An 18,652-nucleotide genomic window follows, 5' to 3' on the forward strand; every position below is an offset into this window, starting at 1 on the left:
CATCGGAACAGACAATAACACGATAACAAAATGACAGGTGGATGCAGATAATCTGTATACCCTGCTCAAAAAGACAATGAGAACAGTGGTTGCGCTCTGAAATCATTGTCTCCTTTCTGGAGGGAGACATGGTAAGGCTACAAGCAACACGAGGATTGCCAAATGTCAAAGGTATCGAATCTTTTATTTTGAGGATGAGCGCCAAAACACCATTAAGAAGATGGAATTATTTATATACGCTAGATTTTAAATGGAGACTGATTTAAACACTAAAATCAAATATTCTGTCATCCTGTTGGATTTGAAAAAAATGTCCCGACAATGAAGACATCTCCCCTCACAGTTAGACTGCTAAATACCTTTAATGATTTCTTATAGATTTCACTGTAAACGTAGCTTGTATATTTCTGTAAAAGTTCTGGACTGATTACATAGTTTTTAGCGATATGTAGCCAATATTGTACAAAATTTTTATCGATATTAAGGGTCACATGTTTTTCATTTTCATTGTTATTTGTACGTTTAATTTTCTTGTAACTTATATAGATATTTGACTTAAACGCAGTCATACAATCATATTAATAAATTATGACAATAATAACAATAGCCTAACAATACGTTTGTTTTAAGTTTGGGTGTAAGAATCAATCACTCGGCGGTGCTAAAAGTGGGACCTGACCAATTTAACATTTTTTTCTTCAAGAAAAATAGTTTAAAAGTCATCAAGCTTCTACACAATTAGCCATTAAATTTGTACAAGCTTTCCGAATACACATTAGAAGGTTTTTTGCTGCAGTCGCTCATTGTTTGAAATCGACAATTTCTACTGATTGTATTGGGTCTCCCTTCAGTGTGGCAGGTTTGTGGAGCTGGATTTCTGCATCACATGCCTTATGGTAAAGTGTCCATTCTACAAATAGTAATGTAGTTTTCTGTGTCGCAACACCCCTGGAGTCAAACGCCAAATATTAGTAGGCTACCATAAATATGTTGATGGAAGTCAATTTTGCGTCGTGTAAAAATGTTTATACAACTGACAAAACCCGGGATCTATTCAGGCACAAAATGAAAAACGTTTTGTGCATTTTTGCACGAAAGAATTATTAAATATTTTACAAATGCTTAGCCTATATAAAACATACAAATGTTTCATACCAATTTGATTGTAAAATCTAATTCCAACGATCTGTTTTCGATCCCAAGCTAATTGTTATTAACTTATTTAATACGCCGTATGACTTTTTCTAAGAAAAAAGTTTTGGTACAGGTTTCTTTTTGGAGAGTGCTCTTTGTCGTAAGAGAATGCGTCAGTGCAGGTGAGGTCTCCACTCCTTGAGAGAAACTCACATCAAACAAACGATCCTAAAAGCTTAACTTATCAATCACATCGCTGTACAAACAGCACCATTCTCCTAAATAACTTTGCAAGACGAAATAAACACTTATCACAGCGCCGTTCATCAATACCGTGTTTGTGAAGATCAGAGGTAAAATCACATGCCACCGTGTTTACACTGATAAAGACCGTAAACTTCTGAGGGGCGCGGTAAGATTGACGGAGGTCTCTGCTAGAACGTTTGAAAGTGCGTGCCGTATGTTTCTATGTGTGTGTGGGACTTGCTAGTGCCAATAAAAACAGATGTTGTCCACAGACAGAAATAATGAAATTAAATATGATAGAGACATCTCCATTAAACGTTTTGACCAGTTCAGAATCAAATAAAAATACATTTAAATAAATAGCCCACACACGGAAAACAAAAAAGCTACAAACTATTTGCTACACAGAAGAATCGGTTGTGGACTGAAAGGCCGTGCGTGTCTTTGACTTTCTTTCTTTCTTTCTTTCTTTCTTGCTTGCTTTTTTGCTTTCTTTCTTGCTTTCTTATAGCATCCAAATAATTTTCCCCTTATTTTTTATTCTTTTTTATTTTTTCGAAATCCAATTTGGACTTCTTTGAATTATAAACACTTCTATAGTTTTTTGCCTGCGTGATCACAGGGAATGGTAGTCTACGGCATGCAGATTTGGGAAACATAATGACCGTTTATGTGATGGCAAAATATTTATCTAAATGTTCAATTTTATTGAAATGATAAAATTCAAGTTTCGGCATTGTTTTTTTCCAAAACTAAACCATTGATATCATTGTTGCTTTTATGATATAATTACACCGTTCTCTTTCCCTTATAATTCCAAAACATACGTAGGCCTATTTGCTAAATGGACCAAAATTGTATTTCTAGAATAAGACTATCTTTAGGGCCTGAGATTAACCCCAGCGTTGTGATGGATGATAACGGTGTTCAGTCATTTCACTGGCCAAGTTTTTTTCTTTTTCTTTTTGCTTGACAAACCAGAGTTGCAGTAGCCTACATTGATTGCTCTTGATGTGTACAACTCACGCACTATTTAGCCTGATATTTTATGGGCTACACCGCTCCAACAGCTATAGTAGCTCTAATTTAACTATTGATGCAAAGCAAAACTTGTACAACTTGGCCATTAGGCCAAATGCTCGGTATGGCCCTTATTGCTGTTCTGGCCTGGGGTTTTGTACCTTTTAATCGCACATAAAACCCTCTGCATGTAGTAAACCTTCAACTGATGAAGGTATTTATGTGAAGCTCTCGCGCCAATAAGCGGGCAGTGGGGCGCGCGTTTTAATGACTCACTGATTGTAATGGCGCTCTTCTTTTCTGTGAAGGGTCGTTAAATCAACAAATCATTTTGTCGATTATGTCCGAAATTATACTTTCGAAGGCCTACAGATGCTTCTTTTACTTGCACTGATACTCAATTATATGTAACCTCCACCTAAAACTCTAAGCAATATCTGTACAATATCTAAAAATACAAGATCAATGGGAGAATACTGGGATATTATAATGTGATATTTTTCACCCAACCTAAAAAAAAAGATTTGAGAATTTTAAATATTTATTCCTTAAAATGTTAGTCAGTTTATCGTGACAAGATATAATATTTGTAACGTTTACTTCATAAGAGTAGCCTACGTGTCACTGTTAATGTCCTTTAGTATTTAGACAAATGTTTGAGGATGTCTGATATCCTAACCGTGCGTACTTTGCAAGGCTGGATAAATTGATTAACCACATACATTAAATAAATGTTCATTTTATGGGCAAGTAAGATTTTCTCTTTTATCCGTTGTGCCAATTCAATCATTTCCCACAGCAATCTACCGGCGCCAAAAGAGTCTATTAGGATTTCGGGGATTCGTTTTGATAGAGCTCCTCTGAAAGAGTCCAGATTACATTAACATGTCTGAGGCTCGGTGTGTGGTCTTTGTGTGGCGCTTGTAGCTGTTGAAAATGACTTGTTGGAAGCGTGTATGCTCTCATCACTCTCACTCAACACACGTTGCACAACTGCGGACTGTCCTCGAGGCTTTGGGTGCAAAGGTCCCAGTCACCTCCCTGCAATTAGACCCCAATCTCAACGCAATCATATTAGAGTTAGGGTTTCTGAGGTTCGTTCCCTGCTTATTCTACAGTGTAGTTCGGAGAAAGGGGTTAATATACACTATCTGCATAAATGGCGTATTTTGTGTTGAATCTTATAGATAAACCACAAAGTTTGGACTCTGGTATCGACAAAAAATAATAATGCATGTTTAGCATTATTCATATATTTCATTTAATAATGTTATCAATACATTATTAATAATTAGATGGATTTAAGAGCAATGTCCTACTAAGAATTTTAAAGTGTAGAAAGAAACATCGTGTTCACGTAAATGTAAACATCAGAAAGGCCTAAGTGTCAGATAGAACAAATAAGCCTTTATGCTTAATAACCAATAATCATGGCAATTGATTTTACTCAAGCGACCATCTTTTATTTACACCGCTCGCTGACTTGAAACACAAAACCTCTTTCAGCCACACCTTCGAAAAGTAAGGTTATGCAATGATTTGCCCACATTATGTAGTATTTTTAGTTCGCATTATGTCATTTGCTCTGGAGCTGTCCGGGGTGCTGAAGTTTTTTTTTTCCGCCAGCATTGCCATGTAAACTATACTTAATTAATTAAAAAAAACTTTATTTCCAAACACAACAGTTTCAAAGTAAAATTGTATAACTTAAAACCACAAAAGTAGTTTTAAATGAAATGCTTAACTGGACAATTTAGCTACAGTCCGCAGCAAAGTCAGGCGAGAACGGTCCAAAATCTGTTCAAATGACAGAACATGATTCTTTTAGTTAAATATCCAACACCACGTTTCAGCATGGTACAAACTGTATTCTTGACACAACAGCACAAGATATAAGGGGAATGAAAAGGCAACTACTGCAAAAAGGAAAAACACTGCAAGACGCTTAACATTGCAATAATTATAAAGTCTTATTATAAAGACTTGACCGTTTACAGTTATACAGCCAAATAAAGCAAATGTGTCATTGTCGGTATCGTTGCACTGAGAACTTGAGTCTTTAAAACTAAAGAATAGTACAAGCCTCTGCTTAAAATGGACAAAGAAATGTTCTTCGATAGAAAACTCCAACTTTCGAATGCATACACATCTTCCATCTAAATACATCTTAAATGGGATTTGTGAAAGCAAAGTAACAAAAAGAAATTATGATGAGCAAGACTGGTTTTCGTGTACGACTTCCAACACCTCATTCTTAGACCAGCTTCATCTGAGTATGTGCATGACTAATGGCACAATTACACATCCTTTAGTAAATCTTATTGTCAACTAGTAGAAAAAATATATTTAATTGTCCAGCATAGTTGTCCTGCTTCTTGAGGCCATTGTGCTGCGAACGCAGACGTGGGTCATTTGCAAGAAGAAATACTTAGCATGCAGCGTGGAACACAAGATGCGGTAATACTTGACCTTTCAGTGTAATTGTGGCACCAGTGAAATGCAGCGCATTCAGCCTTATGTGAATGGAGCCTTTCCCATCCAATGAATAAAAACGGCATTTTCATACCTTCCTATTTCTTTACTGTTTTTAATTTTGTTTCTTCTCAAAGAAAATGACATTTGTAATGGCAGTGTCTTTTAGAATCCTACCATTTAAACTGTCAAATTTACACCGAGGCAAATTATCATGAACTGCAGAAATGTTCCGAAAAGAAAATATCTCATTTCTTGATAGCTGTAGGGAAAGATATTACATTTATGAATCACCCGGATAATGACAGTTTGATCAATTGTTTTATTTTGCTTTTAGCAGAATCTCGAGGACAGCCAACATTCTGTAAGACTGGGGAGTCCTAAATTAAATATTTCTGCTAAATGGCATTCAAATAAAAACAGAATTGCTTACAACTAGGAATATGAAACCATGTTTTAAGGCAGTTTTTTCCTGTGTAAGGTAATATAAACGCTCTTCTTGCTTAAGACTTCAGACATTATGCTTAATGATTAAATGCATCGAGTATGCTCTATATCAGCCCTGCATGGTTGTGGCCCATTTCTGTCTGTGAGATTTTGGGGTGTGCAAAGAGAGAAAACAGAGTAAGTATGTAACACGTCTTCCGAAATAACAAGCTTCTGTGAATAATGTTTAATATTTTAATGTTCTGCAATGTCGAAGTGGCTCGTGCTGCAGCACGCGGGTCATGACTCAATAATGAAATTCTGAGCAGACAAGAGGCGCTCCAGCGCAGTCTTATACTGTACCAGCGGGAGTCCTTTGGTGATCAACGAACCATCACTAACCGTGTTAACACTTCCTCCCCCGCTAAATAACATGTAATCACCTCACCCCACTGCTATTTTGATCAACTTTTTGTCACTTAAACACTATCTGATTGCTTAAGCGTGGTACAGCAAAAACTACTAAAACAGCATCAATATTTAACATAGCGGATATAAACCATTAGTCTGCAGTCACCGCCAGCCATCATTGACTCAACAATCGATCTACATAATGTAAATAAAATGAAATAATAGCAGCGAGAGAATAGAGAAATTCAACATTTTTCTATCTTAACATCACCATAAAAAGCTAATGCAGTTGAACTGCAGATGCATTGAATTGCATACAATGCTGTTTAGTAAAAATGTCATGTTTTATCATGTGTTGTCAGTTACATCTAAATTAACTGGTTTTATTCGCTTGAAAGTATGCAGTGTAAATCTGAATCAATGTGACTATATGTACACAAACAAACCTCACTTTTAAGGGAGACAGTTTTCATTTATGGGTGAATTAACCCTTGAAGGATCAAGGTTTTCACTACAGTATTTGTGGTGCAATCTAACGTCAAATAAGAAGAACTCTAAAAATGTTTCTGCATTAAACTCTGTTTTCTAAAAGTAAGCAATAAAAGACAATGCCACTCAATGTACATTTGTACTGGCTAATAAATGAGTAAAAGAAGCAAATTTCGCTTTCGTCCCATTGCGTCTGGTCAATCGATGTATAAAAATGACTCGAACAATGTTCCTTAATAGTTTCCATAGACTTTTAAGCGATTTTACAGTAAAAAAAAAACAAAAAAAACATTGCATGCTGTCATGTCAGGCCTAATACGACCGAGCTTGGAGTCTGAGGAACACAATGAGTAGGCCTATACCGCACAACTGTGAAGAATCGGCCTTACGGGAGTGCAGTGACTTAAACATTAAGACCTGTTGAGATGATGTTTTTTTTCTGTAGAACCGGAAGGAGGGATGCTATTTGCCCCTTTATAAAATATGTCATTAGGAAGAATTCATGTCACACAAAGGGACTGCAGTCAAAAATTGCCCCACCACTGTTCAGTAATTATATAGTTTGCCCAGACTGCGGGCTGTCATGCGTCGAGGCAGGTGGCAAGTCCATCATGCAAATGGCTTGGCGGTGCCGCCATAATTAGCCAGCGCGAGTCGCCCAAATTAACAATTAGCTAACATGCAATTCTCTCTGTGAGCGCAGCGGCTCGCCGTTGTGTGACCATTGTAGTTACGCAGCCAATTGCACGTATGGCGTATCATTTATCATTTCTATGCTCAATTTACAATTCTATGGCAAAGAAAATCAGGGTAAACGTCTGTGACGATTAGAATTTCTGTGACTGGTTGTTCGGTTTCCGGGGGAAGCTATATATGCACAATACAAATCACATACATTCAGGCCTATTTTACCAATCTCAAAGACGCACCAACACTCCCCCAAGTCAACTTGCCTTTGTAATTTCAGGGAATTTTTCCTTGCCGCAGTTAGCTCATTTTATTAGATCTATATTCTCTATAAAGCTTTGGAACGATTTCAAAATGATGCAAATAGGTTGCATACATTTGAAATGAATTATTTAGGCTACTATTGATTTTTTTTTATATAGGCTACTATTTGGACTATTGTTATCAGGGATTGGTAAATTATATTTTCACCACTAATGTTGACATTTTTTGTCGTAATGGTTCGTTGAAAAACTTCAGACAAATGCTGAATCAACAAATCTGCAGCTATAGATTGCATACCGCCAAAATGCATCCATTTTTTGTTGTTGTTGTTGGTCAAATTGTTTACTTTGCCCACCTGGTCACCCCATAAAACATAACGCAGGTGTCACTGAATTTGGATTTGTTTCAATTTCAGTTTTAGTTTGAACTTCGCTTCAGGTTGTTGGTTAAAATGGAGGACGAGCCCATGCTGTGCAGCAGTTAAAAGTAATCCAGACCTAAGAGGTGCTGCTTTTTTAACCCCTCCAGTGATCTCCTTGCACCCGGCAGACTAAACGCCTCCCCAGATAGCCCCAAACACAGCCCACCCACTTACTCATTATTCCGGGCTGCCCTCCGACATGACACGGGAACAAAGTAGGCGTTAAGCCACATTAGAGCCGGGATGGGAGTCATCAGTAACCCGTTATCAGTTAATGAAGGGAAACACATGCGGGGCGATACACAGTAGCCGATCAATAGCGCGCTCGGACAATGAGCGACTGCTCACAAAAAAGAGAAATGCAAATAAATTAGAAACCTTGTTTGCTTCGGGTCCGCTCAGTCTATTCCCAGCAATTATATGTTCATTAAAGCTAATTTAACCGGGATGCTGCCTCAGGGACAACAACAGTTGTTTGTTGCTCCATCATTTTCAAAGGCGGAGAATGACAGCATAATGCGCTATAGCTTAATGGCGACCGTCTATAGGGAGATTTCCAATTATGTGGTTTATTAATCTTAGGAGATTTTAGGCCAACCCCCAAAAAGCGACCTTCAAAACAGTCCTTTTTTTTTTAAAGACATCAAATGCGTGCCAAAGATATGTCAAGAATGGGCTTGGTCATTTTATGTTTAATTTTTCTTGACAAAATCTCTGATCACTATTCACTTTAAATGCAAAAAAATAACACTAGCTTACAGTGGTTATCAATCACTGAGTGCAAATTTTGTATGTCTCCCTTATTAAACACACCTGATTTATATCACCAGCCTGTTAATAGAGGCTCCGACACCTGAAATAAGCGTGTCAGATTAAGGAAGGTATTCAAAACGTGCCACGGTTTAGATCTTCTGCTCTATATCATCAACCTTGGTTGAGGATGACATTGCTTTTTCATTTTTGCATCACACTGCTGGCACGGTACCCGTGGCACCAAACCACAGCTTAAATATGTATCCAAAACAAGGAATGGAAAGGGCTCCCTGACTCGGCTAATGAAGTTCCTCTGCCCGCTAAGACAACAAACACTTCAGACACCTTCAGATACACCAGTTTGGCAGTGAACACATGTACGTTTGAATCAGCTCTTTCATATTATAAGAAGATCTTTGCCAAATCGACTGCCGATTGAGAGCCATTTTGAGTAAGCATACTTGACATGAGCTATGTATAGTGACACGCTGAAGTTTATCTGATGAATGGTAAATGAAAGGGGTTAAAGCTAAAATCATCCACATGATTGCACGGCTGTTCTTTCCAGGAAAAAAAAAGTCTGCATGGGGTGGATTCATGGTGGCAACGAAATGCATTTATGAATTAGAATGACTTCAATCAGACTGGAATAGAAAGGAGCATAGATATCATAGATGTGAAGGCTTTTGTTCATAAGTATGTTGAGTATTTGAGATATTTCCATTTATTTCAGACTATACAGTTTTAGGATATTCAGTCACAAAACTGTCAGATAAGATGGACATTTGCAACAACTTTTCATTAATTTAGTGGTTTTATAGTATTTCACATGTCTGACTTAAATAGATCTATCGTTATTTAATCACCTTCAAGCTGTTCAAAACCTGTATGACGTTATTTATTCTTCAGAACAAAAAGGAACATATTTTGAAGATATATTGCTTTGGGCATACAAAGTCACTGGAGTCCAAAACAACAGTTTTGACTTTCATTATATGAAAAATAGACTTATAGGTTTAGAACAACATGAGAATGAGTGAATGAAGAATATTCTGATGATCCCTTTAACTGAAAGTTTAATTAGTCTAATATGCATATGACCTTCTGATGACTACAGCTTTTATGCAATAATGTAATAGAAGAACTTGTAGTAGTTGCAATTTCATACACTTGCTTGTGGGGCCTTTCTAACGTTTCTCATAAAAGATTTATTTCATGAGAGCAAAACCAAGCGTCCACACATTACAATGCTGTGAATAGCTTTGTAATGTTGTACCTAATAAATCACATTATGATAATATCTAATAAAGCCCAACCTGCTCCACTTGATTTGCTACTTCATTTATGTTGTTTCAGTGTGATTTAAGAGCGAACCGCAGGACCATTCGCTTGCTGGTAATGTTGCCGTTGCTCTTTTTGTGCACAATGAACGGTCACCTGGGGCAACATGTAACAATATTTTTAAGCTTCTCATTAACATCTCATTCACAGCCTCGTGTTTGCCATCTTGCAATTTCATGCAGTATTACCGTGGTGGTGTGCAAAGACTTTTTTGCCACGTGATCACGCAAACCCCTGCCCCCGTTTTCAAGCTTTTGCCCCCCCGCCCCCGATTCCAGTTAGCTTCCTAGTGCAGGACCGTGGCATGCTGTGTTTTGGCAGAAAATCAATAAAGGGGAAAATCTGCTCTAATCATCCGCACATTTACCATCACAATCAACAATCAAAGCCAAGACCTGAGTCTTTATTTGTAGGCCTGAGCTGCCCAATTTTCCCACTGTGAAAGGCAGGCTAAATTAGAACCCTTGGTTCCTGTTAGCAGCTCTTAATGGCTCTGATTTGTGAACTGCTAAATGAGGTTATGTAAATTGATCCTGAGTGCAGGCAGGGGCCCCCAGGTGACAGGTGCAGCTGTGAGCGCGGGCAGAGGGGGAGTTATGAGACAAGGAGGAAGAAAACTTAGCAAGGCTGCAGGAGCAAATCCCCATCAATAAAAGACACAACCGTATTAGATGGATTTTCACTTAAACTCTTAAAAAGTACAGTTGACTTTCATTAGCGAAGAAATAATTGTAATGTTTGCTAATTGTCTCTGTGTTGACTTCAAGACAATGTAGCTAAGATGCTTCTACAAAATCGACTCATTACACAAGAGAGGAAAGTGGCATTAAATTGATTGTTTTTCTTTCATCCTTCATTTTTTTTTCTTTGTTTTGTTGATCAATTGGTGTTTCTCTCCACCACATGAAGAATGTCTAGTGTTGTTAATATTTTTTAAGATGTTTCTGTCACTTCATTTTAATAAACTCGTAATTTGCTGCCTATTAATAGTTAGTAAGGTAGTTGTTAAGTTTAGGTATTGGGTAAGATTAGGGATGTAGAATATGGTAATGCAGAATAGGTGCTGTATAAGTGCTAATAAGCAGCCAATATGTTAATAATAGGCATGCTAATAAGCAACTAGTTAATAGTGAGAATTGGTCCCAATACCGAAGTGTCACAGATGTTTCTTATAATGTAAATGTAGGATCAAAAATTTTCAAAGTAGATGTTTGAACTTGACTAGAATTTTTTTTTAAATTAATAGCTCTCTTCTGATAGGTAGTGGCCCAAAAATGGCACACATGTCTGTTATGATAAAGTTGGCAAAATAAATGCTAATGCAATGATGCTTATTAAATAAGCAAACATATTTATTTGATTTAAGGGTGGAACAAATTCCTATATCTTTTTTGATGTCAAATGTGTCCAGACCAACCCAATAATATTTAGCAAATTCATCTGTTACTTGTGAGCTAAGCCACATTTTTTAAGCAGTTTTTTAGTATAGCTGTTAGTTTTATGCTTAGCATGAGTCACCTTTCAGAAAACTGGACAGTACATCATTTACATTTTCATTTCTATTAGCCTTCCTGCAGCTCCAGAACTAGAGCATGATGTAACACCAAGGTCATGCGTTCGATTTCCAGATGTTCAATTATAACCTGAATTCAATGTAAAGTCAGTTTGTATAAAAAGCCCGCTCATTTGATGAATTGGTGTTCCACCAAATACTTTACAACATAAATATATTGATAAGAGAATCACTAAGCTGTTCTGTAAACAAGAAGTTATGAAATAATGAAGCACACTGACAAGTTATCAGTTGGTATACTGTGACTTTGTTCATCATTACAATAAATGCAATAAATTCACAATGGAAATGTTCTGTTACTCCTCTATCGTTTTATTTCTGTTAAATGCTTTTCTTCTGTTTAAACTTCACCGCATTTCACAATGTTATGTTCTTGTAGCATTTCAGTAATATCTCCATGACTTAAAGAGAAAACATCCATACCTCATGCAGAAATTATGCACAAAACAGGCTGCTTAATAGAAACATCAGCTATGTATGTCAGAAATATGTTGTGAACGCATACATTCTTACAGATTCGGATGTGGTGTTCCTAATATACCTTAAGGTTGCTTTGAAGAAATGAAACGTGGCTGACAGGGCTACTTCCTTTCTATAAAATCTGATCACTATTTGTAAAGCAGATATAGATGAAAGCACCTGAGGTCACTATTACATATTAGGTATGTCTTAGATATTTCTAAATTGAATGGTCCTCTTCCTCTCTCTTTCACGTTCTTTCAGACTCCCCATTGACCTTGTTTTTTTTTTCTCTCCATATGCTCCTTTACGCTGTAGTGTAAAACCGAGAGAAAGAAAGAATGAGATACAAAGGCAAAAGCATTTTTACTGAGTTGCAGCTGAACAGGATATAGGTGAAACAATTGTTAGATCTGCTCTTGCACATTCTGCTCACAGTTGCTGGGTAAAACAGAACTGTTTCCTAAACTGATGACTCCAATGTAAATGAGACTCAGAGGGCCCGCTTATCTCAATGAATGCACCAACACAATCATTCAGATATTTAGAGTGTATAAGAACTGTTTGTAGTATGCTTATAAAGTACTTGCTGTTATTTGAATGTCAGCAAGGGTCATTTTTGAGTGCCTCGAGAGCAATGTAAACAGTGTTGTTCACAGTGTAAAGTATATTAAGTGAATGTTTTGGATCATGATCCATAAAGGATTATTGAAAACAAAGGATATGGAAGGGAAAAAAAGCAATCTTCTGCTAATCAAATGTCTGCAGCTGACAAACTTGTTTATATAATAGTATACAACCTAATATGTTAGCTATATTATATTGCTATATTATGTATATTACATAACACATTTTAAAGGATGCGTTAAATTGTTCAAAAGTGACAGTAAAGACATTTATAACGAAAGATAAATGAAAAGATACATTTCAAATAAATGCTGTTAATTTTTCCCTTTCCATTCAAGAAATTTAAGTAAGAAATGTATCATAGTTTCCACAAAAAATTTAAGTAGCAGTTGTTGTAGTAGTTTTCAACATTGATAATAATAAATGTTTCTTGACCAGTAAATCAGCATATGACAATGATTTCTGAAGGATCATGTGACACTGAAGGCTGGAGTAATGATGCTGAAAATTTAGTTTTGCCATCAGGAATAAGTACATTTTTATTTTTTTTTTTATATTTTAAAATAGAAAATGGTTATTTTAAATTGCAATAACATTTTAATATTCACAAATTATCCTATATTTTTGATGAAATAACTAGCTTTGGTGAGCAAAAGAGACTCATTTTTTTACTAAATTACAAACTTGACCTGTTGTGTTTATATATATATTTACATTTACATTTAGTAATTTAGCAGACGCTTTTATCCAAAGCAACTTACAAATGAGGACAATAAAAGCAGTCAAAACTAACAAGAGAGCAACAATATATAAGTGCAAATGACACTTGATTGATATATATATATATCTCACCACTTGTTAAACCACCTTGTTTGAATCATATTTCCAGTCGAAGTATTAGCATGTTATTTCTAAAATATAGTAAACCAAAAACCTGGTTTATCCAAGTAGTCAACCCAAGGCACCTCTCTTCATGTGTCCTGCTGCGTGGGAATATGCCCAAACAGCCCAGAGTGTAAGAGGATGTCAAGTGTTACAGTTCTCTTCCAACTGGAGGAATTAAAAAGCGTCACAGAAAGGACTGGAGCTGAAAGGTCTGTCTCCAAAACCCTTCCTAAAATGATTAACCCTTCCAGAAGACATTACAGGGTTCAGCACCGAGCACTTGTGCTTTGTCATTGATGGTAATTGTTCTTTTTCTCAGTTGTTGCGTTCATCAGTCTCCTCATTATATGGGAAAAAAGAAGAAAAAATGTATGAATAGACAAGGGAGATTTTCCCACACTTTCTCGGGACAGAAAAGAGCACCATTGTGAGCAGCTTCCCATCCCTATTGCCCTTACACTATTGTTTGACAGTCAGTATTGCTATAAACGGGCAGCCTGCCTTTCAAAACCCTCCCTGGAAGAAAAACTTTGAGTGGTGAGCACAATCTGACAAATATCTTCTAAAGAGTGAAACGTCTGACGTTGAATATGATGGATACTGAACCAATGTCAAAACCCTTCGATTTGTCTTAAAGGTCACATTTTTTGGACCACAGTATACAAGCTAAACCGAGTTGACACTGCTTTGATTGACAGGGGAAGTGATTAACAAGAAGAGGGATGTTCTTATGACTCAAAACAAACCAGACCTTGACTACATTGACCACTATAGAAAAGGTAGGTAGGCCTATACCACGAATGATAACCAGAAAACTGCTGTCTAAACAAATGTATTAACACTGCTAATTTTACCTTTAAACATATGTTACAGAATATGTTATATAATATTTGACACAGAAAGGGTTATAAAATGTTGTTTTTTGCTTTTTTTTAAAGTGTACTGAGTAAAATAACAACATGCACTTATAAAGTTAGGACTTAGGGCTTAACCTTAGGGTAGTTGCTTAATCAGGCATAAATTAGTATTATCACTATAAGTACATGAAACATCTAACAAGGTCATAGTTAAATAAAGTGTCAAATCATTATTATAGCTTCATAGCCTACAGTACATGTATAAAACATAAGTATAGACATTTATACAGTACTTGAAGGTTTAAAAAAAAATACCATGGGACTATCATAATACATGCCAAAAAACATGGTATTACCTTGGTACCATGTCCAAAAAACAAGGTACATTTTATTACTTTATTTTTTATGCATTGTCTAATGTGGCATAATAAAAACACAACAGAACGTAACACAAGATAGATAGTGAACATTATAATAAATGTTAAACAAATTAAATATTAATTTAATTTATAACTTTTAAAATTGCCTTTGTTTTGATTTCGCACATTTTGGAACCACAATCCTAAAGGAAGTGAGGTCATGTTATACAGGAGCGCGTTAGTCCAATCAGCGCTGCCGTGCCGTCAGGAGCGGAAGTATGATGGCGGCGGACGGAGACGGACGCGATGCGTGTGCTGCTGGAAGTAAACAGGAGCAGCGCAGCAGCCAGATTTCACATCACGGAAGACACCGGGATGTATTCAGAGACTGCATTGGCTCTATTTTCCAGTCCCTCGCTGAGTTTAGCGCAAAGGTTTGTGTAAATAAGATGCACGCGCTTTAAAACAGGGTTGGGAAAACTGGAATAGTATCACAATCTGTAGAGCACATAACGTTACCAGTTCTTTTAGTGGAGAATTTGAGTCTTATAAAACCTGTAGATTTTCAAAGTAACAAGATAGCCCATGTCTTGGTCTTTTATGATTTATCTATAGTTGCAAACAGCACGCAATAAAAGTGAATGCATATGTTTATTTTAATATTGCTGCTGAAATAAACCTCACCAGCCTGAGATTGTTTGATGGTCTCAGCTGGTCTAGCTGATCAGGCTTGTTTATGCTGGTCTTACCTCTTGTCTGACCAACTGACAACTGCCCCAAATCCCTCTCGTAAACCATAAATAAACAGACGAGCATCAATAAGTCTCTTAGGCTGGTTTAGTCATTGATCTTTTCAGTAGAGATGCGCGTCAAAAGCAAATTGACGATTTAGAAGCTACAACAATAAATAATAAAAAATAATAATCATTTTAGAAATTCTCTTGTTTTACAGTTAAAAGTGGGTGATAAAGTGTTGAGCGTCAGTGCCAATGTCAACCATGTAAACATCTCTGAACTTCAGCCATCTCATGTTAATACCTGTTTACAACAGCACATCTCCAAACTACAGGTAAGAATTTTATAATTTAATTACCACACCCCTATGGAACACTTGATTCTGAGTGATCAATTACAGCATCCTATCAGTCTATAATGACAACTGAACTGTATAACAAACCATGTAGTTTCTCATGTATCTCGACAATAGATAGACAATGGTTGTACTGTTGTGTCATCAATCAGCTATTTAAAATACATCTACTTCTCACAGCCTATCACCTCTCCAGTGAAGCTGAACTCTCCTCCTGTCAGCATTCAATTCGCACGGAACCACTGTCACGCAGAGAACACACGATCATGCAGGATACAAATGCACACTTTATAAGATACCAATCGTTACAATACTTTTTTATATACCTTTGTTTAACATTCTATCTGATTATTAGATAGACTTCTATCCCTATTAGAAAGAACTCTTAAACTGTGACCGCAAATCTGGAGTCTGGCAATATATTGGTCGACCACTATCCTGAATAAGTCCTATAAGAAGGAATATGTGAATGAATTATCGCATAATAAACCCTGACACAGCAACACAAAATTTCTCTTTCACTTTCTCTTTCAATACAGAGTTCTGATCACCCTGTCAGGGTTTATTTTGAAATGATGATCAGCTGATTGTACATTATCCCATATTTGTTTACCTAATCCATAATTTGTCATTATAGATCCACATTGAAATCTGTGGAACTATGTTATCACTTTAGAATTCATTTTTTGATTCTTCCAGCTAGTCTCTGAAAATCTGAAGCAAATGGTAGAGTCTGAAGGCCACTCCAACCCAGGCAGCAGTGACAGGAAAGAAACAGCAGATACATCTGAGCAGACGGTGGTTGACGCAGAGCATCCTACATCTGACCACAGCATTGTCCATGAGGATCGTAACAAGACTCAAATCGATGATAATGTGCAGATAAAGGCTGCTAAATCTGAGGTAAAACATCTCAAGCATACCACGTCACAAAATATAGAAATATTTGATATACGCTTATAAAATATATATTTTATCGATTTTTTGATTACTGGTCTTTTTTTTTAACCTTTAACCTTGTATGAGGAGTGAGCATAATGATAAAACAAAAAATCTTTTTTTCAAGCATGTCATGTTTTTATGCTCCCAATGACAAAGGCGTTATATTACATATTTATATATTATATAGGCCTATTTTGTCTTATTTAGTTGAACAGTTAGGATGTTATTGGTTTTATTTGTATGTACCAATGCTTATTGTTGGACCAAATATTCCCTTTTTGCAAGTATTCAAGCAATCTCTTTTCACAAATGCAATTAAAGTTGAATGTTTGACAGTGACTGTTTATTATTTGCATGTAATCTGCCCCAGTTGGTCAGTCATACGAAGTGTGAATTGCTATCTATGGACAGATAGTTGAGAATGAATGGAAGGCTCCTTCACTGCCTGCTTTCCTTCAGAGAGAAACAAATAGCCACCCACTTTGAGTCCTGAGAGAGGTCCTGGTCCTTGCAACGTTATGAAGTGGATGTTCATTACACGCTGAAATTGCATGTGGGCGACGGACAAGGAGGCCCTCATTTTTATTGCTTATTTATTTACAGTCACTGTAATAATAGGCCCAAGCAAATCACAACTATCTGAAATGGTTGCGTGTGAGAAATATTTGGATTTTTGGAATAATTGTGTCCACTGCAGTCACTTGTTAATCATGCAGCCCATATGGCCTAGTGTTCCTCATTATAACTAAACGGCAAAAAAGAAGACAGTGGATTGATTTTTTTTCTTCAATAGCTCATCAGTCCGACTCTCATTGCTCTCTCTCTCTTGCTCATTTTCTCAGATTGAACGTAGGATATCTGCATTTATAGAGCGCAAACAGCTGGAGATCAATGAAAACAATGTGAGGGAGTTTTGCAACGTGATCGACTGCAATCAGGGTGAGAATGGGAGGGCACTGGCGGCATGGGGGGTGGTCAGATGGGTTACTGCACAATTGCCAATGTTTGTAAGAGTGCTGATTTCCACAGGTGTGAGGTCAAAATACAACCGTCATTCACAGACTAAATCCTTCAAATACAAGCAGGTGTTAAAAGCTCTTTATTTCTACCAAATCAGGTCATTTGCTTCAGACATTTGCAGGGTGTTTACTATTGCATATGTGTAAGGAAGTGATTAATCGATTATTAGTGATATCGCGATAGCAAAACTGTCTCGATATTATCATGGTCATTTGACGATATGAAATGATAGGTCTTTCCAAAAAGTGTAGTTTTTGAAATATATCTGAACTTCAAATTAAAAGCTCTACTGCCATTTCCGTCAAAATAAAAGTTTAAAAGTGCAGTACGAATTGCTAACAGCTAACGGTTTAAATGCAGGAAATTAGGAAAGAAGTATTTTAATTTCCCTACTGTAGTGTAAAGCAAAAATAATATACCTATGAAATATTCATTTTCATTAACTATCTGAAATGGTTGCGTGTGAGAAATATTTGGATTTTTGGAATAATTGTGTCCACTGCAGTCACTTGTTAATCATGCAGCCCATATGGCCTAGTGTTCCTCATTATAACTAAACGGCAAAAAAGAAGACAGTGGATTGATTTTTTTTCTTCAATAGCTCATCAGTCCGACTCTCATTGCTCTCTCTCTCTCGCTCATTTTCTCAGATTGAACGTAGGATATCTGCATTTATAGAGCGCAAACAGCTGGAGATCAATGAAAACAATGTGAGGGAGTTTTGCAACGTGATCGACTGCAATCAGGGTGAGAATGGGAGGGCACTGGCGGCATGGGGGGTGGTCAGATGGGTTACTGCACAATTGCCAATGTTTGTAAGAGTGCTGATTTCCACAGGTGTGAGGTCAAAATACAACCGTCATTCACAGACTAAATCCTTCAAATACAAGCAGGTGTTAAAAGCTCTTTATTTCTACCAAATCAGGTCATTTGCTTCAGACATTTGCAGGGTGTTTACTATTGCATATGTGTAAGGAAGTGATTAATCGATTATTAATCAATTAATCTGCAAATGAACAATAACTTTTTTCCTATGTGGTGTATAGAGGACAGCTGTGCAAGAACCGATGCAGTATTTACACCATATCCTGGTTTTAAGAGTCATGTCAAAGGTTAGGCTCCTGTTCATTCTTGCTCTTGTTGTATGGAACCTCAAATCTGATGTTCAAAAAAAAA

At 36.7% G+C, this 18,652-nt stretch overlaps 1 protein-coding gene across 1 annotated transcript in view; it reads left to right on the forward strand.

Moving 5' to 3' along the window:
• Positions 1-14,658: 14,658 nt before the first annotated feature.
• Positions 14,659-18,652, forward strand: part of LOC107679823 (MAP3K12-binding inhibitory protein 1-like) — an 8,449-nt gene continuing 4,455 nt past the window's right edge. The window contains exons 1-5 of the mRNA XM_016475512.1: positions 14,659-14,858; positions 15,377-15,493; positions 16,214-16,417; positions 17,299-17,395; positions 18,523-18,588. Of these exons, the coding sequence (XP_016330998.1) occupies positions 14,703-14,858; positions 15,377-15,493; positions 16,214-16,417; positions 17,299-17,395; positions 18,523-18,588 (640 nt within the window). The 5' untranslated portion in view covers positions 14,659-14,702. The remainder of the gene's footprint in view (positions 14,859-15,376; positions 15,494-16,213; positions 16,418-17,298; positions 17,396-18,522; positions 18,589-18,652) is intronic.

The sequence above is a fragment of the Sinocyclocheilus anshuiensis genome, unplaced genomic scaffold, assembly GCF_001515605.1.
Source record: "Sinocyclocheilus anshuiensis isolate Anshui unplaced genomic scaffold, SAMN03320099.WGS_v1.1 scaffold676, whole genome shotgun sequence".
NCBI classification, from domain to species: Eukaryota; Metazoa; Chordata; class Actinopteri; order Cypriniformes; family Cyprinidae; genus Sinocyclocheilus; species Sinocyclocheilus anshuiensis.